The sequence below is a fragment of the Patella vulgata genome, chromosome 8 (genome assembly GCF_932274485.2).
Source record: "Patella vulgata chromosome 8, xgPatVulg1.2, whole genome shotgun sequence".
Taxonomy (NCBI): domain Eukaryota; kingdom Metazoa; phylum Mollusca; class Gastropoda; family Patellidae; genus Patella; species Patella vulgata.
In genome coordinates, this window is record NC_065886.2 from 18,637,128 (window position 1) to 18,662,535 (window position 25,408).

The 25,408-nt window shown below is 36.5% G+C and overlaps 1 protein-coding gene across 1 annotated transcript; it reads left to right on the forward strand.

Annotated features, from left to right (window-relative positions):
* Positions 1–6,186: 6,186 nt before the first annotated feature.
* Positions 6,187–24,149, forward strand: LOC126830327 (nucleoside diphosphate-linked moiety X motif 6). Its single transcript, XM_050560696.2, has 6 exons — positions 6,187–6,463; positions 8,380–8,586; positions 9,315–9,373; positions 10,041–10,092; positions 13,519–13,566; positions 22,919–24,149. Exons 1-6 carry the CDS (start codon positions 6,247–6,249, stop codon positions 23,257–23,259), a joined length of 924 nt encoding a protein of 307 aa, XP_050416653.1. The 5' UTR covers positions 6,187–6,246; the 3' UTR covers positions 23,260–24,149.
* Positions 24,150–25,408: the final 1,259 nt, after the last annotated feature.

Here is a 25,408-nt window from a genome sequence, read left to right on the forward strand (position 1 = left end):
GCTCCAGAGGACATGGTTATTTTTACAATGACAATTATGGTGCAAAGTTTAAAAAATAACAAATATTTTGGTTATTATCTCCCTTGAAATAAATGACATCAACATTGTTTAGAATGTGGACTTACCTGTCTTGACTAATGCAATAATTACTAAGAAAAACAACGAAAGCTGTGTAAAGTTGGCCATTATCATGACTTATTCCACTACTCTTTTTTTTACATTACACTACAAGGCGTATTCTCGCTCGCCTTTTCCTATCAGTACAAGACATTTCAAGGCGGTCAGTTGAACCACCCTATATTATTACCACCTGATCAGTATTTTTCTACCTGTTCGCCAGATGTCGCGCCTTTCGTGACACGAACAACCAGGTCAGTGACGAACGGGATTTATCCATTAGATATCTTGGGTTAACCAGACAAGGAACACAGCAGGATAGTATTACAAAGGGGATCCCTCAGTCGATATTTGGTGGGAGTATTTATGTCCATTTCACCTCACGATACTCCAGTATTATAGTAGAAACATATATGATATTAAACATAAGTTTGTGTACCTTACTGAAACCAATAACCGGTTTCTATTTTGGGCCAGAATAACGGAAAACGCAATGATTAATATTTGGTCTCATAGATCTCCATTAAATATAAAGATATATATTTTTGGGGCGAAACTGGCGCTGGTAATTTATTGCCCATTGCTTCATTGAATTGTCATACTTTTAATAGGAATTTTGTTCGTTTGTTGAAATTATTGGTTTCACAGTGTCAGTGTAGACGTATTAAGAATGGGTTCGCGAGAGAATCATGCAAAATTTAAAAAAAACGGCACAAGCGGTGTCGGGCGATTTTGACCAAACTTTGCAGATTTGGTCATTGGGTACCCCGTATACCCCACATGAAATATGAGGGTCACCAACCTTGTAGTTATGGAGAACCAGCTATGGCCATTTTAGAGTTAAAAAAAACCCCTAAATTCAAATATTTCCCATAAATTGTCTATTGATTTTTTATTTTTTTAAAATTATTTTTTTATGAATGATCATGTCTACTACTTCAATATATATGACTATTAAATTTTTCCAAAACCATTTGAGGCTATGAGGAATTTATTTTGAGACGTAGTTTTTGCTATATGCTAAAACATATAAATTTCATGATGCCATATCTCACCCACTGCGGGGCTGAGGACAATTCTATTAATAATGGAAGTTGAGGACTACTAATACTAATATTTGGTTTTGACAAAATGACTGGCACGGATTTCTTTCATATTAAATTTGATGACTTCATTTTTGGCATCATTTTTCCAATAAAATCATCCATTGCCTGGATTATTAGGCCTGATAATGCCCCATGCAACCGCCTTCCAGCAAACCTGTGTAGGGCCGGTACATATGATTCGGGAGTTCCACAAGGATCAGTCCTTGGGTCTGTGCTTTCTATAATGTATACTAAGAATTTGGGACAACTAATTGACAATCATGGTTTCTAGGACAACATTCTTATGCAGACGATACACAGCTGATCGCAAGTTATTCCCTTTCAAAAACTGTTTCATTCCCTAATTATTCTGACATCAAATTGTGTACTCATGACATTAAAGATAGGATGACGAGACATATGTTGAAATTAAATTTAATTGAATTAAGTAAATCAGAATGTATTTTATGTGGTCAAAATACACATCTGAAAAATACAAGTTCAAATGATGTGGTAGTACGAGATGCAATATTTGTACCATGAGACACTGTGAATTTGGTCCAGGAACATTGGCCATGTAAACACTTTATTAGCCAGGAAGCAGCTGCTACACTTATATGTTCATTGGTATTCCCAAGGATTGACTACTGTAACAGCTTGTTAGTAGAAACATCTAGTGCCAATATTAAAAAAAATCAACTTGTATTTTATACCGCAGCTCGAATTCTTACCAGATCACCAAAACACTCTCAGATTACTCCTGTTCTGAAATCAATCTATTGGCTGCCAATCATCTTCAAAAGTCTGTCTTTGACGTATTAGTGTGTGAATGGCTTAGCTCAAATACTAACTTTATGTACATACAAGTTCCCTCGAGTAACCTCCGGCCGAACACACATTCATCAGTTTTGTTGCTCAAGGTGGAAATTAATATCATTTAGATACGGATCGTGCTCAGTGAATGCGCCTAACCTGCGTAACAATCTTCCAGAGATCATTAAATCATCGCAAACCCTTTTTGTTTTACATCAAGACTTATCAAGATTAATTAAATTAATTTAAATGTATGCGCAGTGGACATGCTTCTGTACATGGAGTACGTGCGCTATATAAATGTACGCATTAATATTATTATTATTATTATTGGTCAGGCCGAAGTTAGATTTGCACTCCAGCCTCCAAGATGGCGGATGAAATCAGCTGTTCATCTCCCCTCTTTTGCACAAATAAAATGCGGTTTAGTAGCCAGTTATCGGAAATAAACTATAATAGCATATTCCCGAAGCAACAGCCAGAGAAATGCCGCTCTGGCCATTGCTGGATTGACTTCTGATACGTTTTTGAGGGAATGTGTCTATTCTTCCCGTTCAATCAAATCGCTCCTAAGTAAAGCCTTTCGTTTAATCTGGGGTCTTCCCTAAAACTTTGGACAGTGATTTAAGGTATTAAACACGGTGAAAGCATTGTTCGTCTCCAAACAGTATTGTTTACATTGTAGACATGTTGATAGCCTCGTTTGTCACGCAATTTTTTTTTCTGCAATATTCTACTATGCACTGGTTAATAGTTCGTAATAAATTTCGTGAATCATGACGTAACGTTATGTTAACATATTTGAAACTCTGTTTAAACCAGAATGATATTGTTACGCAGTTAGGTATTGGTTGTTAATCGGACAATAAGACCAGTCATAATTTGGAACAGAAAGTTGCTTTCATTACGGCAGTGTTGAGTGGGATTAGGTCTAATCAAACAAAACACTGCGGGGAGTATGCTAAAATAATGACCCTACGCTCATATAGAATTTGTTTTTTGTCTTTTTGAAATATCGCTCGATTCGTTTCGAATCGTTTGTCAAGTATAGACAGATGTATATGACTAGTACACCAGTTAGTTTTTATGATTTGCTATTCAAAAATTCATCATCCTTCTACTAGATCATGAGGTTATATTGCCGAATTAATAAAATGTTGACAAATTGTCTAGAGAAATTAATTGTATTTACCAAGAACAGCTCTTTTGGCATTTATAGTAAATTAAGCTTTTCAAACTTCATCGTTTGAAAATTTTACAGTGTAATTTTGAGCTCAGTTTTCGTGATTAGATACTTATTGGATAGATAGATAGATAGATAGATAGAGAGATAGATAGCGCTAGCTAGATAGATGGATAGGAATAAGTATTTGTCGTTTTGACAATGGAACATTTTTTAAACTTTAATTTTTTGATGAAAGTATATAAACTGCGTTTATATTTATTTGTTTATTTCTATTTTTATTATGGCTTCCCCTAATGGGCCTGGAAACCACGTTAATTTGGTTTCACGTGCCATGTTACACTTTTCACTGTGTAAATAAAGCGGTTTATTTTTCGTCATTTTTGTTGAAAATCGTTATTTTTGTACAAAAATGGAAAATATTTACTACTAAACGGGTCGAGTGCCACCCAATTTTTTTCTTGATCTTAAAACTATAGATTATTGCCTTTTCAGTCAGCATTCCCAAAAAAATACTTAAACCCGCAGTGGATGAGATATAGATAGAATAAAATGACATACATAAATTGAGCTATTTTGGAACCTTGCAGCAATAAGTCCCTATACCAAAAACTGCTCCATGAAAATCCATCAAACTTTCAGAATGTATACTCACAAACCATATCTGCTACGCTATAAAGTTTCATTAATCTAATCGCCGTAGTTTAGTTGTACGAAATAATTGAAAAGTGGCCTGAAAATGATGATTTTTTGGCTTTTTTCGGCCTTAAAATTTCATTTTTTTTTCTACGCTCTAAAAATGGTTCGATTGATCTAAAATTGTGGTAGTGGGGTTTGGAGGGGTTACCCATCATACACCATGTGCCGGCCCCTGCATGGTTCTCTCGCAAACGCATTCTTAAATACAAAAATATTCATTCGAGATTCGAAGTTTTTTTTATTAAATTATAAATAATTCATATCCAAATTTCAGGGGTAAATGATCATGACTAAAATAATATTATGTGGGGATGTCCCTTTTTTCGTTAGTTCACTCCACTTCATCTCAGACTAAAAAATATTTCTTTAACGGGGCGCATTTAGCGATTCACAAATTGTGATTGGTCGATTCCATTTCAATCTACCAATCAACACCACACCCGTGATAAGACAATTCCTCGATAAATTTTGTCACAGGGCAAGAGAGCTCGTTTCTTATAATCTCACGGCAAACGGATTAAAAAGAATCCAACGAAAATATTTTACCTAAGATTACAGGTGACAATAGGTTTTGAACATAATATCCCGTTTATATCATATTCCTGATGCAATGGCCCGAGAAATTTCCGTCTAGACTAGGTCTAATCAAACGAAACACCGCGAGGAGCAAGAAGCTTTAATGAAGCTTCTTGGCGAGGAGTATGGTTTTTCTGAAGGGTATGTCGAATGCTGATAAATTTTCTATTCATTATTATCTTTGTAAATATAGATCGGGGGTTCGATCCCCGTGTTAGCAGAGAAAGTTACCTTGGATTTTCCAGTGTGGTTACCCCTTGTCAGTGGTGCAAGGCGAAGGGTCTGGCAAGGAGCAGTGTCTATTCGTTCGGATGGGACGATGTACCGGCAAGGGAATGTGTTTTATAGTCTACATGGTCAGATATTTCCAAAAAAGGGAATTATTTTCTCTTCTGATCTGAACTGGTTAAATTTTTCTGACATTGATTTACGAGCTCATTTAAAAAGATAAATAATACAAATAAAGCGAATGCCAACATTTTCATCCAGGGATAATCACGTAAGAAACGTGTCCTTGTAATTATTTCTGGAGTTACCTCCCTTACTCCACTCTCTCCTCGGTGGCTTGTAACACGATCATGCTTGTTGTAAAACATTAGGCTGTTACACAGCTAAAACGAAGATTAAAGACAACACCTCTCCCCATGGTTATGCATTTATATTTTAGCAGATAAAAAAGGATATAACCCATAGTTCGAGTGATATGTTAAAGTTTTCCCCCGAATTGGCCGAACCCTGGGTTTTTAGTGTTTGGTCCCTTTTCAGTAAAAACGAACTGATTAATGGGTTTCGTCTCAGACGAAGTATGTAAATGGACTGTATGTCAGTAGAAAATAATGTATTAGCTGAACAAAACAAAAAATACGCAGGCAGAATGGGTAAACAAATTGTTAATTGGGGCACAACCAGACTTCCATACATAAATTGATCTAGGTAAACGAAAGTAGAGAAGAATTGACCAATCGCCGACAACATAACCGGAAACACAATGGTAAGCTATGAAATGTAAAACTGTCTAAATTCTGGCAATTTCTTTATGAGAATGCATGTTTTAATGGAGTACATAGATTTTTAAAACAGTAAATCTCGTAAATCAGCTAATGCATCTTACTTTAAGGTATTTTACACTACTATAAAAGTACCAAACTTTGAATACAGTTCATGACAGCTGATGAAATGGCTGCTATATAGTGTATGGAAAACCAAATGGGGGATAATTATTCGTCAATTTGCTATATGAACTAACGCCCAAATTCCAGAAACACGACTTTTATCAGTAATATTTTGTATTACAGATTTCATAGCCCTTATCAGGACATCTTTGCAATGTGTGTTTAATTAAGTAGGCAAAAACAAGCGCCATAATGAGAAGAAAAAAAATAACCTGTTTAGCTAGCTTTTCTGAAAATTTCAAATCCAAGTCTTTAGCCGTTTGGTAAGATCACCGAGATCACTTAATTAATTTAAAGGGTTTCTACCCCCCCCCCCCCCCCGCCCATTGTACAAGTGCCTTGACAATCACCGAGATCTCTTCTCACAAATCGCGTAACTTCGTCAGATAAATAGACATAGTTAGATTGGCATGGAATTTGGTGACTAATAACCAACTGTACATGCAAACTGGGATGACCCCTTTCAGAATGGATGATAGGTCGATCGATCTAAAATAACTGGGCACGTATATGATCTTTTTTTTTTTTTTTTTTAGGTTGCTGCTGTGATGAAATGCTAATAGCCTACGTACGGGTAGTTCAGTTATTATTAATTTGAATAATGGTGCTAATTGTTCGTAATAGTTTTGGATGCTACTCCAGGATTTCCCAGTGTATAAAACGTCATTCCAAGCAGACAATTGGTGTAAGATATTGTACACGTGTAAAACAACCTGTATTATTGTTTGATGAAGATAGATATAATGGAGTGACAGCTAATCTACAGCAAGTTGATATTAATACTGTTAAAACAGAAGACTTCAGTGTCCAGTTAGCTGGTTTGTACATAATATTAAGTTCATAAAATTATTTTCTGTTATTGTTTGCCCATTAATAAACTGCGCTATTCATTACTAAAACATCACATGAATTTGTTTAATTCAATATCATCAGATTCGTAATAACCGTATTATAGCACTAAATACGCATCGCACATGGCTTTTCTAGAAGATTCTATCATATGAGTCATCTCTTACTTTTGGTATATATTGTAATATGGATTGAAGGATAAGCACCAAATTGTACCTACAATCTAATATGTACTCGACCCTAATATAGGTAGTATAACCAATCTAATATGAACTCGACTAATGTATAGGCAGTATAGCCCATTCCAGTTAAAGAAAAATGAATTTGCTTTCTACCCAATCTGATTAGACTACAGGTCAAAATTTCATTTCGTTTCTTTATACATGTATACATTCGATGACCCCTACTCCAAAACGAGCTGACTGGTTTGCGAGAAAGGTCACTCCAGAGGTTACATAGGTGACTGTTGACTGAAGGACGTAATCTATTTAACTTCTATTTTATTCTCTACTACGCTATTTATAGATTCATTATTGGCTAATCTCTTGTATCAAAATGAAATGGGGTTTAACGTCCTGCCTTTATGCCCCATTCTCAGTCTAGACCTCGTCGTGAAAACTAATAAATCGAAATTTGAACTATAAAGGTAAGTGCAGGAGGATCGCACCACCCCCAAACGGAAAGCCACAACACAAAACCAACAATACATGAACATTTTAAGCAATGACCAAAAAAGTAGTATCAAATCAAGTGAATGGATCCGGTGGCCGACTGTAATCGGTCACTGTTCTGTACAATTCCCGGCCTACAGGCATCACTCAAAATGAAATCCAAACTTGATCACACGGTAGACTACCCGCGACAAATAGGGAATATTATATTATTCCAGTATATGTCATGATCGGTTGTGTGTTTACAAGACACCCCAATGTCAACCCTCTGAACAAAGCGGTTTATAACTATTAAGTTTAAAGAAATGAAGCAAATAATCAAACCGGTTTAATCTAAAAACAAGGATTATTTGATAGTATTTGACAAAAATAAACAATATGAACAATTAAAACAATATGAGCATTTGAAGTGTATTAAATACCCAAAAAGAGCATCTATCCCTTTTCCAAAAAAACCCTGAAAAATCAAGCACCGAATACAAGAAAGGAGCAAAGCAAAGGATGCGATGAGTCTTAACGGCCGTCATCCCCGCCGCTTGTCTGCCGAAAGACAAAATACGTGTTTTATCAAAGATGCATTGTGTAAGAGCTAAATCTCCTTATTGCAGGTCTTTATGTTGATTGCAGATCTTTATGTTGACTTCAAATGTTATATAAATTATTATTTAGACATTTATTCACTTGACAAACCTATAATCAACTCTCTAGACCATCGGATTGCGAGATTTAAAAGTTTAACGCTAAGTAGGATACTCAAGACCTGTCTCGGTTGACAAGTACCGGTGCTACGCTAGTAAACAATCTAAGCTACATCTTTAAACAGTCATAACTTCTCCCAGAATAAAGTAATTTGATTGAAATGTTCATTATCCACTTTTTGAACTAGTATAACAATAACGACCAGCTCTTTATCTAAATTTATATAATGCATCTTTAAAACTGAGAAAATTAGATTTCTCTTTACATTGGAGCCTTTTGAGGTATGCATTGTGGCTGATGAGTTTTTTGCTGTACTGTCGTCCTTAGAAATGTCACTAGAAACAACGAAACCATTGCAACAGAAAACTGATAATTCCGCTGAATTGTTACTTTTAATGCTGACTTGTCGATAGGTCAAGTTGTCGCTCCATTTTCTTATAATATCATGGAATTGTCTCCGTTGTCGCCGTTATTAGGTAAATGTGGGATCTATATTTTTTTTATATCATTATTAGAATCACTAAAGATTTGGAAAGAAGAAAACAGAACAGCAGCCTGGTTACAAGTGCCCATAACACATAGTATCCTGATAGCAATAGCTGGTGACCTTGGTTTTCAGTACCATCATGCCGAAGGAAATAAAGCTATGTTAAAACTTTGGTTGCAAACATATAGAGAAGATCCAACACCTCTATTTGCTACACATCAAGTAGGTGTCTCAGGTAAAAAGGTAGACGATTATATATATATATATTATTTTATAATACCCGCGTCTTTTGTGCTTTTATCACTAAAATTCAGAAATATTAGATTGCATATCACGAAGTTAGGTCCCCTTTGCATTCTAACTTGTAAATCTTGAATAAGCGAGATGTTATTATATGAATACCAATTAGCATTCGGCAAACCTCGACAGATTCTACGCATCTAATCTCGGTTGTGTGACCATTTCCGCCATATTTGAACTATTTTAAAGGTTCCGAATGAAAAATGGCTGCCCCCCATGGAGATTTCTGTGGAGAGTGTATTATATCAACAAACGTCACGTTTGGCATTGGGTTTGGGGAATTACCAGGGAATTTTATCAAACCAGCAGCCTTGAGACAATATCTCTGCTCATTTAGGTATATACACTCTACACAAGACGCAATTTGGGATTTTTTTGTAAAAGCGACACGTTTTCCTGTTTAAAGTAAACCGGTATCCGCATCGCAAATGTATGGGCGTAGGCACATATCACTTACTGTCATACAGCCGAGATTAGATGTAGGGTACCGGAATCTGTCGAGATTTGCCGAGTGTACCAATTAGGTGTCTTGGGGAAAGAGGTAAAAATTAATTACCTCCGTATTTATATTTTTTTTTTTATTTTTCACCTGCATCTGTCGAGCCGTGGTCATTCTAAAATTTGTTAAAGATTTCATATATTCAATTGTTATATTAATTACAGGATTTGTATTAAACGAAGAAAATAATGAAGTACTCGTTGTTCAAGATAAAAACAGACCCGTAAGTGTTGATTGAACTTTTGTTTTATCGTGTGTACTGCTACTGTTTCTTGCGGTGGTGGCTGAGAAGGTGGGGGTGATTATCTTCCCACGATCTGTCGGTGACGTAAAATTTAGAGTTTAGCTACGTTACAGCAGCATACAGCAGGGCGTGTAGAGGTTTTGTGTGATGCCCGGGGTCAACTCAAATATAGGGCCTAGTACTTCGAAATATGAGAAAGAAAGACATTTTAATTATGTAAATATAAATGAAATCAATTCACAATTCCACTATATGATTGGATACCAGGGGCAATCGACCCCCTCTCTACAAAGCTACCGACTGTAGTGAAGACAGCTTTAGCTCGTCTCGTGGTAGAAAACCGCTACTCACCTTGTTCTTGTTCTTGGGGTGACGTCGCTCTTGGAAAAGGGCTAATGCTCCGACAATTCAAGACCAATCGACGTGGAAATTGGCATGCTTCTTCTTTGAACAATTCTACGTCGATTTAGTGAACATGGCCAATTCCAAGCACTACCCATCGTACTGTTGTTCTTGGGGACGACGCTTTTCCACGAAAGCCTAAAGCTCTTGAGACAGAAAATTTCAGTTTCATTTCCATTTGTTTCAAGATAAAAAAAGTACGCATCTGTAACAATAAAACATGTATGTATTGCTTTGCTTTTAGTATACGTTATGGAAATTCCCAGGTGGACTTTCAAATCTAGGTGAAGATATTGGTATGTATAATATATATTCAATTGTGCGTCGTATATATTTTAGATTGTTATGATGGCTTAATTTTGTTACGTAAATTCGTTCGGATGGGACTAAAAATCGAGGTCCCGTGTACACATTGGCGTGGAGGTCAAAGATCCCTTGGGAGTTGGAATTCGATATAAGGAAGGGTAGGTCCAGGCAAAATTTCCCTAATAGCACACTGTTCGGAGCAGAACAATAGGACGTTAATCCCCATTTCATTTCATTTTATAATTTTGTTAAATCGTGGCTACGTTATGTCGGGCTCTCTGCTGGTGTACACAGGGCAGAAGTTTGATTGGGAGTTTTATCACAAGTGTCCGATACTTTTTGACTTCTGGAGTTTGTGAATTCCGTAAAGCTATTATTAAAAGCAGACATATATTTGTCATCTGTTGCTTTTCAGTTTCAGATTTTTTCCCGCCATTCCCCAACCTCCTACAATTTCAACTATTCTACAACTGTTCGGTCAAACGGACGACTTTGCATGTAGTAGAAGGGGATATCCAGACATATGCCGTTTACCTATTTACACGAAACCAGAGCCTCGTCTAAGGATTTGGTCGTGCGGGGCAATGTCGGGCGTCACCCGACCCGCGAGCAGGTGAGAGCCCGCGCGGGGGGGGGGGGTTTGGGGGGCCCTCCCCCAGAAAATTTTGAAAATTGACCCACTTAGACTCGATTTCTGAGCACTTAAAAAATAGTTTCGGAGATTTGATACACTATTAGTTTTGGCATCTTGTTAAACCATGGATTGATTAATAGGCCTACCCTGTAAAATCGAGATCAAAACACTGCTGCGGCTGACCCGCAGACAGAAATATACCCATAAAACAATCAGAAAGACGATTTTGTAAACCTACGCACCATGATATAGTATTGGCACACGGGAAAAACCTTGTCAGCGATTTTCAAAACGTATGTATGTTGCCGCCAAGTCTTCAACTTTTCGGCTCAGTAGGCGGCACAGTTTGGCCAGTGCGCGGCCGGTGGTACTTTTTCCGCCGACCACCGCCGACTACCGCCGACCACCGCCGACCAAAAGCTTTTTACCGCCGACCGTCGTGTAATTACCGCCGACCAAATACTTTTTACCGCCGACCGCATTGTAATGACTTTCGACCGTAATATAATTACCGCCGACCAAATACTTGTTACCGCCGACCAAATGCTTAATGATTCCTTGTTACCGCCGACGATTTTACGGTTGTTTTTTTTTTATAAAAAAGAATACAAGAATGTTATTTTTTATTTGAGGTGTAATCACGTACAACTGTCGAAAAACATTCATATATATTTTAAAGAATATGGAAGGACAAACTACAATTTAGATATTGAAGGGCAAATAAAAAAAATATCAAGATTGTTTCAGCTACTGGTTATAAATAAATAACATTTTAGGCCTATCTTCTATTAATGTTAGGGTTAGGGTTGTCGACCATATTTATATATAATAAAATCTATATTTTTACGTGTATTTAACCAAATCTATTTATTTGTCACTAATAATTTAATTAATTTTATATAGTCGGCGGTAACAAGGAATCATTAAGCATTTGGTCGGCGGTAACAAGTATTTGGTCGGCGGTAATTATATTACGGTCGGCGGTAAAAAGTATTTGGTCGGCGATAATTTCACGACGGTCGACGGTAAAAGTATTGATCGGCGGTGGTCGGCGGTAGTCGGCGGTAAAAAGTACCACCCGTGCGCGGCGGCGGGGTATCTAGACTTAAACCTGGCAGACCTCGATATACGTTTAGATATTTACATGACACCCAATAATACCGTGTGGTCCAACGGGTGACTGCATATAGTAGACGGAGGTATCCAGACTTAAACCTGACAGACCTCGATATACGTTTAGATATTTAGTACATGTATATCAACCAGGTAGTCCGTACAAATCATTTGCTTCGCATGACAGATTATCAAGTTGCGATAATACACGCAGAGTTTAACCCATAATAATAGAAGGCAGTGATTACTTTATAATGAGGCCATTTGTGTATTAGAAGTCTAGAATAGATAAGGAAGAAACGAGCTTCTTAGTCTGAGGCTAAACCTATTTCAGTTCAAGACATCTAAACATAGCCGTAATCTAGCCAAAAATATAAACAGAACTAATAAGTAGGCTAGACCCCCAGTATGATAGCTCATCATTAATTGTTAATGCCCGTAACTACTTGTGCCAAGAGACCCTGTTTGAATTTAGTTGTGTAGATTTGTACCGAAAATAGTGGTTTTCTTTGAAGTATACGGTAATTTATAAACATACATTAATATATAAGAATTTCGAACATTGTTTTTGTTGGGTCATAATAAAATCATCCATCGAAATTCAGATATTTAAATCGCAAATTGTGGAATTACCTCCCATTTACGTTTTTACATTACATAGTCCACATAATTCTTGTCGCCATGAATATTTACCCATGACAACGTGAAAATGGAACTTAAGCACATTCAAAACACACTCATATCCCTTCTATCTTCCGACCAGATTTTTGAACTTACACATACGCATCTTTAAATCAGCCATTGATTTTATTTAGATGGTTATGTTTACTACCCAATGAGTGACATTATTAAAGATACATCATGTAAGATTTAGATAAAGAGCTACCCGTTCTTGCTATACTATAGTTCTAAAATAGATCATTCAAAATCAATAAATTGAAAATTTTAGTCAAATTATTTTATTCTGAGCGACGTTATCGGTGTTTGAAGTTTTAACTGTGTAGTTTCGATTGTCAAGTACCATTGCTCCGATAATAAACAAAGTCTCGATTATCCTTTTTTAAATTCAATTGTTATATGGCGATCGTGTATTAATCCGATATTCTAGAGAGTTGATTATGTGCTTGTCTAATTAATAATTTATATAACATTTGAAGCTAAAAGAAAGACCTGCAATTGGCGGATTTAGCTCTTACATAATGCATCTTTAAGCACTTTGTATTTATAAATGGTTTAGTGTATGTATTTTTTAATTTTGTAGGATACATTAATCGGCGCAATTTCTTATTTTAAGACGAGCGCACTCGTAAATCTCCTCAATGAACTTCAAAGAAGTTTCCACATTAGGTCAAATATCAAAATTAATCTCCCCGCCTTTGTGATTATGTTACATATGTACACACGGTTTTATGTAGGATTATGTCTAAGACAAATTTGTATTAAAATCTAAAACTATAATAGCCATTCAATCATATATATCCCAGACCCATCGTAAACTGTATTTTTAAAATGTTCTTTATATTTTGACAATAACCCTACGACCGTAGTGCATATATGTTTGTAATATTTTAACTATGGTTTCAAATTACAATGGTATTTAAATTGAATTGAATTGAAATGTAATTGTATGATGATGTAAATAAATAACTAAAATATACTATTTTTTCAGGAGATACGGCTGTACGAGAAGTCTTTGAAGAGACCGGTATTAAATGTGGTATGCAAACTATTTTCATTGCTTCCGTGCAAATATATTAGTAAGAATTATTTTATACGGGCAAATCCACATCGGACGAAACAAGACGACACTGCACATTATAAGAGACCCTTAAAGTGTCGTTTATACTGACCTCGCACTCTGATTGGCTAACGAGAATCTTTCGCGCGAACTGTTCCCAAATATTCGCTCTAGAAGAAATCTCCGCGATTTTCCCAGCGAAAACTTTTTCGGACGCGCTCGCCTTTAATTCAAATTACTTTATTCTGGGCAAAGTTATGACTGTTTGAAGATGTAGCACAGATCGTTTATTATCATAGCAGGACGGAGGGCCAGACAAGGACAGCTGTCTTGTCGTTCGGATGGGACGAAAAACCTAAGTCCCGTGTACAGATTGGCGTGCACGTAAAAGATCCCTTGACAGTTGCAATTCGATATAAGAGTAGGCCGTAGTGCTTCTGTCTGGGAAAAATTTCCCTCATAGCTCACTGTATGGCGTATGCCCGTCTTCATTAGCCCAGTTCGGATCAGAATAGTAGGACGTTGAACCCCATTTCATTTATTTATTTATCATAGCAACGGTACTCGACAACCGAGGCTGTCTCGATTATACATTTTATCGTTATATTTTTAAATCTCGCTGTCCACTGCGACCACTGCCCACTGCGACTTTCCGCACGAATCAACGTCCGCCCTGGGAGCAATCTCCGCGGTTTTCCGAGCGAACAAAATTTGGGCGCGTTCATTCATTCCCATCAGTCTGATTAAAATAGAGATCTATATTTAGTTTTGTTTTTTTATACTTTCGATGGCCGACACTACATGAAGATCTGACCAGTTGTAGCGGGTTGTCTCGCGTCAGAGGTCATACGAGCAGCTTTTTACCCTATGACGTTAAAATTTGATTAACCAATCAGCGTCGGTGTTTCTAGTGGGTTACCCACAATTCCGTGCAACTCACACCAAATACTCGCCGTAGCAAACCGTTCCATTTGCCAATCTCTCACATCATCCATGATCCAGAACGCGGGTTATATAACAACTGTTCCAGATCCAGGTGTAGTAAAGACAAGTAAAACAAAATGGTGGACTATAAAAAACGAAACGAAATAGGATCTGTGTTCTAATCGGATTGCATTCCTATAGTAGTCGATCAAATGCGATAGCCTCGTTCTCGCTAATTATAATGTACAATTTCGTTATTTAAATTAAAGTCTAAATGCACTAGAAGTTCAACAATTTTTTCCCCTAATAAAAATAACGGAATAAAAGTATTCTTTATTTTAGGAAGTAATCCAGGCTTAATGAAAACAATAAAACGTAGGTTAGATGTCATGTTGGCCCTGTGGATTAAAAATGCCTTATCAAAAATATGCATTTGATTAACAGGTTATGATTATTTTTTCCATACATAAACAATAATTTGTGTTATAATGATGCAATCCGTCATACAATAATTGCCCAAATAAATATTTTGTTAGTGACCCTTTTTAGAAATATCTATAATTTGTATTGTCTAATTAGAAATAAATAAAAAAAATGAAATTAATAGAGGAATGTAAACTAATCGGTTCCCTTTCTAGTAACTATTTTTTTAGGTGACTAAAATGACTAAATGACGCGTGTGTGAATCGGTTTACTTAGCGCTCGCTTTCACAAGACAATGACTAAATAGCCATCTCGTCATATATGATGTACAGTAGCAGATTATATCCAAAATGAAAACACCCAGAAGAAACTTAGGGCCTGTGTAAATGGAAAAGGGTAACCCTCGTTGGCTAGCTAGTTTGTCTAAACGGGCCCTCCGCTTATGACGTCATTCTATTTAATGAAATAGAAGCCCGGTTAAAGGAACCAGCTTGCATTTCATAAGTTCAAGACTTAACAACGGGTCGACGCCTGCGCAGTGTTCATTTAATTTATGGCCCTCGATCATATAAGCTGTTAAACGGTCTGGCCTTTTCATATAGACAACAATTTTAGCCGAGACAAGGTAAAATAGCTCGATTTAATATAAACAATTAAGTTAGAAATCTTGGGTATCAGGGCTAGCCCACACGTCAGGGCCAGCCCAGACCATATAACATTCACTAACCTACAACCAAGATGTCGACTGTGTTTTCGTTAGTTTGGGCAATAAAATCATCGGTTCCAGTTTGTATTTAAACACTTAAACCGTCCTGATAGAGCTCAAAATCTCATCTAGAACGATGTTATATTCGAGAATTTATGTCATATCGGCTTCCAATAACGTTAAACATTTCTGACATCATACCTAAGCTGCTTGATATATTCCAACCAAATTTTGTCCGTACGCAATCTTGCTTGGGTAGTTCTTGGATGGATTTCAAACCTGTTCCTTTGGTAGTTCTTGATGGATTTGAACACGTTGATTGGGTAGTTTTTGATGGATTTTAACAAGTTGCTTGGGTCGTTCTTGATAGATTCGAACAAGTTGCTTGGGTCGTCGCTTGTCCAACTTTGTGGGTTTTCTCCGGGTCTCCCGGTTTCCTCCTGCACTGCTAAAGACCCCTACGCACAAGCGAATTATTAAAATAAAATTGAACCATGTGTTAGTCCCGAAATCATCTAGTTTGTGTCGAGTGGCCGTTTAACCCCATTTCTCTCTCTCCCTCTTTGCTTGGGTCGTTCTTGATGGACTTCAAACATGTGGCTTGGGTAGTTCCTGGTGGATTTCAAACATCTGGTTTGGGTAGTGCTTATTCAGACCCGATTGAATAGTTAGGATATATAAATTTTTAGAAAGAATGCATCGATGATAAAATTATAGCAGACAGGCTGTCCAATATATTTATTCCATTTGATAACCATTACAGCACTAGATTTCAAATTGTCACATGAGTTAGTGTGACATTCACAATATTAAAAATACGCTGAAACCATGCACACAGAGAAATATCTACTTTGGGAATAGATCTCTGCCCTAAATGACCGCTATGTTGAGAAATTAGTGTAAAATGTTGTTATGCGGTTCCAATCCGTTTTACATCATCCACAAACACGACGACTAAATAGTTATTTTCAATTTTATTTGAGATATACCAGCTGGAAGTAGAGACAAGTAAACATGCCATTTTCGGCCCTACATTTCAATCTAACCAACCTCTCAACTCTTGTATCCTTCCGCCGCAAAATCATGAATATTCACCAAAACCTGACAGAAAATGTATTTTGAAACCCTTTTCTTCGATTCTACACCAAAAAGTCAACAAAAATCGCCATGCAAAAGGGGGAAAAGGGAAAGGGAGAGAAAGACTAAAAATAGCTTTGGTCCTTGTAGAAATATGGGTGACGGCATGTCCTGTTGTAGACAGACAGTGTAAGTTTCGTATGACGCTGAAATATATATATATATATATATAAAGATCAATATGACCCATTGAGTAACACGACACCTAGACGGGTTAATTTACGGCGAATAATATCTGAGGCGCAATTTAAATTTTGTCAAAGAAACACGCAGATTAGTGATAAAAGAATTATAAACAAAATGAAACTCAAACCGAAATTATTTTTTTTTTAACCTTTAGAAGTTAATTTAATACGTCATGTAGTTTTAATTGAGATGACATTTTTGTTCATTTGTTTGATATTAGTAATAATATTAAAAGTGTGAAACACACATTGTTTAGTCTGGGTAAACCACTGATTGATAGATGTCAACAGATATGTCATTAGCATCAGCACACTGAATGATGTCGTATATAACGGAAACCCACATAATATAATTTACATATTTATATTGACTTCTTTGAACTTTGCCCAACATCTGTTTTTTCTTTGTATTAACCAACTTTAAAATATAATCGTGTATTGCCGTCATCACGATCGTCTGATTATTAAAGTGATAATGATGAAAGTTAATTTCCGACTGACTTTTAATTGCTGTTCTTGATAACCTTATTGGGGGTCTTCGATTTCAGGTTATTAGACACCCCGTTCAAATGTAGAAATGTTTAAGTAGAATGATGATGAATATATGCACTAAAAGTGCGGGGTTGAGAAAAGAGGTTTTGTTTTTTTTGGGGGGGGGGGGTATATGGGATGCCATCGTTTTTGCGATATCAACTCGGTGGAAGCGGACGTTAAATAAAACTATTTCACACTCATGGATCGTTGGATTGTCCATCTTAATTCGTCTTTAAGATGAATTTATTTTGTATTGTTTTGGGGACTGTTTGTTAATAATTCCATTTATGGTCAAAAGGACTTTCATTTAGGAAGTAAAAACCAAAACGTTTTGGGTCCAAAATATATTCAAATCTTACTTAAGTTATGACCATTTAAAGTTTACATTGGTTTCTATTGCCATATTTGTTTGTCTTACGTATATAAAGTAATGATAATTCTGTCTTGATAAAGGTTTTCTTTTAATCCCGAGATGTACTTAATTGCATAATACGAATAACCATTACGCTTTACATTCAAAATAATATATATACACAATTGTGACGTCTGGCTTGACGCGCCATTGTAGATAAAATTAATTCACGAAAACTTATCAATGGACTACCTACGCTTCTAGGTATAAAATAATATCTATTTAATCCTTAAAACATAGGCAAACAGAGAATCTAATACCTGGAGATCATCTTTAATATCACCTTAAAACCAGGGGTGACTCTTAACTACCACTTTACCTCACCAGTAGCAATGACAAGCCTATCATTACCCTTTGTGTTGGACATTTAGAAGTAGTTAAAACCAGGGATATCTAAATCAAATATAAGAAGTCTACAGCTTATCTATATACCGTTCAGTTATTTGTTGATATATATGATATATATAAGTTGAGGCTCTATGATGTATTAGAAGGAGGAATTATAAGAATAGCTGTGTATACCTACTTGTCAACTTTTGATAGATCCTAGCCCAGCCTACGGGTGATAAAATGATAATAAAAACACTTATTGATATTTACTGATTATAGGTGAATAAATAATAAACAAACCGTTTATCACATATACATACATAGATATATAAACGTACATGTATACTATGGTATATTCAAATTTAAAGGAGGTGACAAAGGAGTTAAATAATGTTCTTATAAGTGTTTTCATTTGTGCAAGAACTTGCACTATCTTGACTATATAGATTTCTCAAGAACGATAATTTGAATTTTATTCTTTTTAAATGACCTCATTACCAATATTTTGTTACGGAACAGGTGTACCACTTTTTGTAACTAAAGGAAGTAAGGAGTAAGATGCCCAGCGAAACCGGGTACCGAACCAAACTGGGTACCGAAAGCATGCTATTTTTGTTAGAAAGTGCCACAATCTGATTAAAACACAGATCCTATTTCGTTTCGTTTTTTATAGTTGAAAATTTCGTTTTACCTGTCTTCACAACACTAGGATCTGGAAGAGTTGTTGTTTAACAGGCAATCTTGTTGGTGTGAGGAATTGGTCAATGAAACGGTCTGTTACGGCGAGTTCTTGGAGAGCTCTGACTGACTCGTGTGATCCCTGACGCGACCTCCCAGTACAACTGGTCAGATCTTCATGTAGTGTAGGCCACTGAAAGTATAAAAATCGAAACGAAATATAGATCTGTATTTTGATCAGATTAAAAGTGCCATGTCCCTCAAAAGATTGGGTACTGCAATCTATTAGTCAGTTTTATAGCCACATGTGTTAAAAGTGTTGGTACTGTGCGTAAATTCAGCTGCTTACCGGAAAGTGGAAAAGCCTCAGCCATGTGAAAAATATCCATACTAACTGTTTTCTCCAAGGTTTCAATATTTAGAAATAAAATTCTGTTCCTATACAATTTAAATCGCGAGCCACGGCCTTTTAACAGTTCGACGTATGAAAATACCTACCGCATAATAATAATGTTCACGTTTAAATAAGTAGACATTTTTGAACGTATATTAATCGTGTTTATTTCGTGTATAAACATGTTTCTTTACTGCTTATCTAAAGTCGACAGGGTTCATCATCCATATGCTTCATAATTCTTCGAGTGAAGCCAACATGACGGAGCTTTGAATTAGCTTGAACGGGGTATTATTTTGTTTTTTTAGGTTTTCAATATTCAAAACTTCGAGTCTGTGATCTGTAACAAATTGATTCGATATAAGATTTAATTTAAAGAATTGCCAGCTGTCTGGAAAATCTATTCACGGATAATGTGTTAATAAGAAATTAGCATATGGATTTAACATGGGAATGAACTTAATAAAAGATCAGACGCAATTAGTAAAAAGCTTTAATAGTACAAGAGAAAAAAGTGGGTTTGACGACCGTTTCCACCTAGGGTGGTATAGCAGACAAGTAACCGAGTGGTCTAAGGCGTGGACTTTATACCTTAAGGCAGTGCATGATTCTCAACCTTTTTTTGCCAACGGCACACCTTAGAACACGTGAAAAACTAACGGCACACTTGGCTAAACATGTATGAAAAATATTTTAATTTTGTAAAATAAAAACACGGCAAGTCATAGACGGCATGCAATCGTAGACAAAGACTAGTCATAGACACATAGAGTAACTCAAACTATAGATCTATCAACCTACAAGTAAACAGCAGTGAAAACTCATTTGGGATCACGTGATTTTTCGCATTTTCTGAGTGTGTCGTTCAAATTTCGCGGCACACTTAGGAAGATCTCGCGGCACACTGGTTGAGAATCACTGCTTTAAGGTTTGTCATCTATTCAAATTGGGAATCCACGGTGAATCAATTGGGAATCCACGGTGAATCAGTGATTAAGGCGATGGCTCACTAACAAGAAGGTGAAGAGTTCGATACCGGTGTTGGTCGAGAAAGTACCTGGAGATTTTCCAACATGTTTTCCCCTTGTCAGTGGTACAGACGTAGGGTCTGGCATGGAACAGTGTCGGATAGGACGAATAAACGAGTTCCCGTTGGTCTGCACGTAAAAATTCCCTTGACAGCAAAACTTTGAAATAAGACCCCTGCGCATAATTTAATAATTGAAATATGTTTTTTCCGAATAACATAACTTGTATGGAGTCAACGTTTTAACCAGATGCCTCTAGGCTAAAGTCAACCAAGTTATCATTGTTTGTAGTTTTGACAAGATGTATGCATAGTGGTAACCAGGGCACTGGTATATTCGGGACTTAGCCTCGCTTTCCCAATTTTAAATTCAATTTTTAATCTAGTTAAAATATATCTAGAGTATCCGATGCCATCGAGAGTTGATTATGGTCTTGTTTTGTTAATAAATGACTAATTAATAGTATATATAACATACAGGCAGATTTAGCTCTTGCATAGTGTATGTTTAATATACTGTCCATGCGAAAAGTTTTGATTGTGTATATCTATATTTGCCGAATATTTAGTCCGAATATACGAAATGAAGATAACACACCGATATTAATTAGATTGCTTTCAGAAAGCCAAATTGTTTTGGATTTTGTTTTATGAATTGGGTTTCAGGACCTGGGTTCGAAGAATTTGACAACAGGTAGTTCGGGTGTGGGTCGGGAGGTTCTAAAATGTAACCAGCGGATTCCGTTGTTATGTAAATTGTGAAAATATTTTAAAGAAAACTTTCAGTGAAATATTTTGTGAACATTACTGTTTGAGTTATCCGAATCTTTAGTTTAGAATACCATCGTATGTATCTGTTAAATCAGTCGATAACATAACTTCGTTCCTTTATTTACGTCACTTCCCGATTCTTCAAATCTCTTTTACATGTACGTTATAATAAAAATCTTTATGTTAAAACTATACATGTGTTTAACCAGTTCTACCACTATTTAAATTGATGTACACCAAATTGTCCTTTAAGTCCAAGTCTTATGTCATTAGAAATGAAATGGGGTTTAACGTCCTATTTTTCTGCTCCGACTGGCCTAATGAAGATGGTCATACGCTATGCAGTCTGCTATGAGGAAAATTGTGCCCGGACAGCGGCGCTACGACCTACTCTATTCTAACTGTCAAGGGTTCGTTTACGTGAACGGCTATATGTTGTCCATTACCAATTCCTCCGTCCTACACCACTGACAAAGGGGGGGGGGGGGAGGATCACGCGGGAAAATCCAGATGAACTTTGTCGACCAAAACCAGGATCAAACAGATTAGCGCGCCAACGTCTTACTCACCGCGGCCCCCTCATATGTTATTAGATTATGTTTTATATTCCACTTTATTTACTTTGAAAATACCAGTGATTTTAATATACACGACAAGTTTTGCGTGGGATGTCATCTTAATTTAAACGATCTCCTTTTTTGCCGTGTTTACGAGTTATGAAAGTTATTTTTGATGTCAATATGTATTTCGTACAATGACCTAACCACTCGAACGCTAACTTATTTCACGTTTGGCTAAAAATGGTAGCATAAGAGTTCCTACATTTTATCTTGAAATATATAGCAAAGTAACATTACGAACTGAAGTACGATTTCTACTCACTTAGACCTATTATGTTTCCGATCCCGTAGTCGGGTGGAGGGGGCGGGGAAGGTGCAATCGAGTTTTATTTAAATTCATTTCTTCACTTGAAGGAGCTAAACTTGTTGAATTAACGCATGGTTCCATTCGTGTCGAGTTTCATTTAAGCTTACTTTTGTACTTAAAGGAGCTAAATCTGACAAACTCTAAAATTATTTGAGACTCGAGTTTGCAAGAAGAAAAATGACATTAACGCGATATGTGTACAGTCAGCAATTCAGAAACTCGTATTTAACGGAAACACATCATGAACGACTGAAAAAAACAGTTGAATTGAATTGATCTGTCTTGCTGTTTCGATTAGTGATCGGAAACGGTTAAATTCTAGTTTCGAAGACGATTTGTTTACTAATTTTAGGTTTTTTTTAAATTTAGCTTAGAACACACTTAACAAATGAAATGAAATGGGGTTTACGCCCTCCTGTTCTGCTCCGAATAGGATAATGAAGACGGACATACGCCATGCAGTGTGCTATAAGGGACATTTTGCCCGGACAGCGGCACTAAGGCCTACTCTTATTTCGAATTTCAACTGTCAAGGGGGCTTCTACGTGCATGCCAATGTGTATACACGGGACCTCGGTTGCTCGTCCAATCTAGACGCTGTTCCTTGCCAGGCCCCCGTTTTGCACCGCTGACAAGGGGAAACCACGCCGGAATGTCCGGAGGATCTAAACCTAATTCCCTAGATTAGCCCGCCAGCGCCAACCCACTAAGCCACCTCGGCTCCAACACACATAACACACAGTCGGTTATATCTGAGCGTAAAATTTTCAACGAAAATTTATTGCCATCTCACAAATAAAACCAATTTTATTCTTGAACTAATGTGGTATATAAAAAAAAAATTATATTGGCTATATTGTCTCTTTTGTTTTTGTCTTTACAGAATTCAAATCAATTTTGTCATTTCGACAGCAGCACCAGCATCCTGGAGCATTTGGAAGATCTGATTTTTACGTGATATGTCGATTGAAACCACTAACGTTCAGCATCAGTGCGTGTTCAGATGAAATTCGCCAGTGTAAATGGATGCACATCAGTGATATCAAGCAAGAGGTGGAAGCATCATCGCTAACCAAGAGATTGGCAGACATGATGGAGTTCGGTCTAGCTAATGGATTTGATAAAATTGATATACACTGTGAAGAAATGAAGTCAGTGTATAAAGGTTTAAAGTTTAAACTGTACCATAGACCATTCTCTATACAAAACAAATCAACAGATTAGACTTTCTTTAATTGTTTTGTACTATTAAAATCCCAATTTAGATAAAATTTGGGTAATATAAGGCCTAGATGATTATGGGTAATATAGGGCCTACATTGTTATGGGTAATGTAGGGCCTAGATGATTATGGGTAATATAGGGTATATATGATTATGGGCAATATAGGGCCTAGATAGGGCATATATGATTATGGACAATATAGGGCCTAGATGATTATGGGTAATAGAGGACCTAGATGATTATGGGTAATATAAGATCTAAATGATTATGTTAATTGATACTTCAAATGATTTAATAAATATGTAGCATAGTCTTAGAATTTTTATAATAGATCACCATTTAAACTGACATTATGCAATAGCTAAATCTATCTATTGCAGGTCTTTCTTTAGGCCTGAAAGGTTATATAAATTATTAATTAGACATTTATTAACATACCAAGACCATAATCGAGTAGTTCCGATATTTAGTAGATTTGAATACGTTTTGCGGTTGGTGAAATAGGCGTAAAATTGGATAATCGAGACTTTGTTTATTATCGTAACAACGGTAGCAATGGCAATCGAGGCTACAGTGTTATTGTATAGTCGATAACTAGGTTCAGAGTGTTGTAGTTTGCCTGAAAGTTTTAATATATTCCCTTTTCATTATCTTTTTTTTTTAACGATTAGGCCGAGAACTGTCAGCTCTTTATCTAATCTTACCTAATGCCCCCTTTAAGTTTTAACTGAAATAAACGTGAACAATGGTGGATAATCAAGTCTTTTACCATGCATTGCGAAGTTAAAGACTAAGAAACTTGTATTGCTCCTGTTTTAAAATACTATAATAAAAATGCTCTTCACAATCAGATAATAAAGATACCTGGTTCCAAGTTGTTTTAATTTTTATGCGACTTGGTGAATATGGAACTGGTTCACTAACCACGGTTCGATCCCGACTCTGCCTGTGAAAGTTTCTTGTGATTTTCCAGTCTGGTTTCCACTTGACAATCGGAAATGAAATGAAATGGGGTTTAACGTCCCACTGTTCATCTCCGACTGGGCTAATGAAAGCATACGCCATACAGTGTGCTATGAGGGAAATTCTACAAGGACTGTTCTTGTATCGAATTCCAACTGCCAGGGGATCTTTTACGTGCACGCCAATGTGTACACGGGACCTCGGGTTTTTGTCCCATTCGAACGACTAGACAGCCGTCCTGCCAGGCCCTCCGTCCTGCACCACTTAGCCCAGCACAGTGCCCCCCCCCCTTGACCTTGAGTGGGAATTCTATGAAGATCAATCTGATTAAAACACCGATCCTATTTCGTTTCGTTTTTCTTAATTCAAAATTTCGTTTTACATTTCTTTACTACCGGTGTTCTGGTTGAAGCCAGGGATTAGCCAATGAAACGGTCTGTTACGGCGAGTTCTTGGCGCGACCTTCTTGTACAACCGGTCAGATCTTCATGTAGTGTAGTCCATAGACAGTATAAAAAAAAACGAAACGAAATATAAATCTGTATTTTAATCAGATTGTATGAAGACTAGACGGAAACTCAGCTGTCTGAGAAAATTTTCACTCAAAACATCACTGCATAGTGTGTGCCTGTTTTTATTAGATGGGATGTTGCCGAAACATAGGACATTAAACCCCATTTCTTTTAATATTTATGTTGTTTGTGTACTTTATAAACTTGTTTGGCCGTAAACTGTTGTTTGTAAAAGTAATCTCCCGTTTACACTCCAGGTTTGATTTGGCATTGACTTAATGGACCAGATACACATGTAAATCTAGCATCTATTTATAGATATCAGACAAGAAAAAACTTTGATTACAAAAGAATATGGTCTAGTTGTAAAAATGTGTGCTGACAGTCAAAAAATGAAACTGGAAGTATACATTCAAAAATCGAATTTCGGTAACTTTACAGGTTTAAAAATTCATGCCCCGGGTTATTTCCTGTAGTTAAACATATTCGGTTTAAAAAATTCAAAGAAATCCGACACTTTGCATATTTATATCAAACAGATCACATTACTAGATATTTCAACTGTGCTTAATTCATACATTTCATGTACTTATTATTAAGACCAGAGCTAAGGTTATGAACTGTTAATGTAGTGGCGGGCAGAGAGGGAGGGGGGGGGGAGTAAGAGACTTGGG

What these genes read in the sequence shown, in the direction of transcription:
- LOC126830327 (XM_050560696.2), top strand. Translation starts at nt 6,247, where the DNA reads ATGGTGCTAATTGTTCGTAATAGTTTTGGATGCTACTCCAGGATTTCC. An exon ending in CTTCAGTGTCCAGTTAGCTG is followed by an intron (nt 6,464 to 8,379) that starts GTTTGTACATAA and finishes TATCATTATTAG; the next exon opens with AATCACTAAAGATTTGGAAA. An exon ending in AGAGACCGGTATTAAATGTG is followed by an intron (nt 13,567 to 22,918) that starts GTATGCAAACTA and finishes TTGTCTTTACAG; the next exon opens with AATTCAAATCAATTTTGTCA.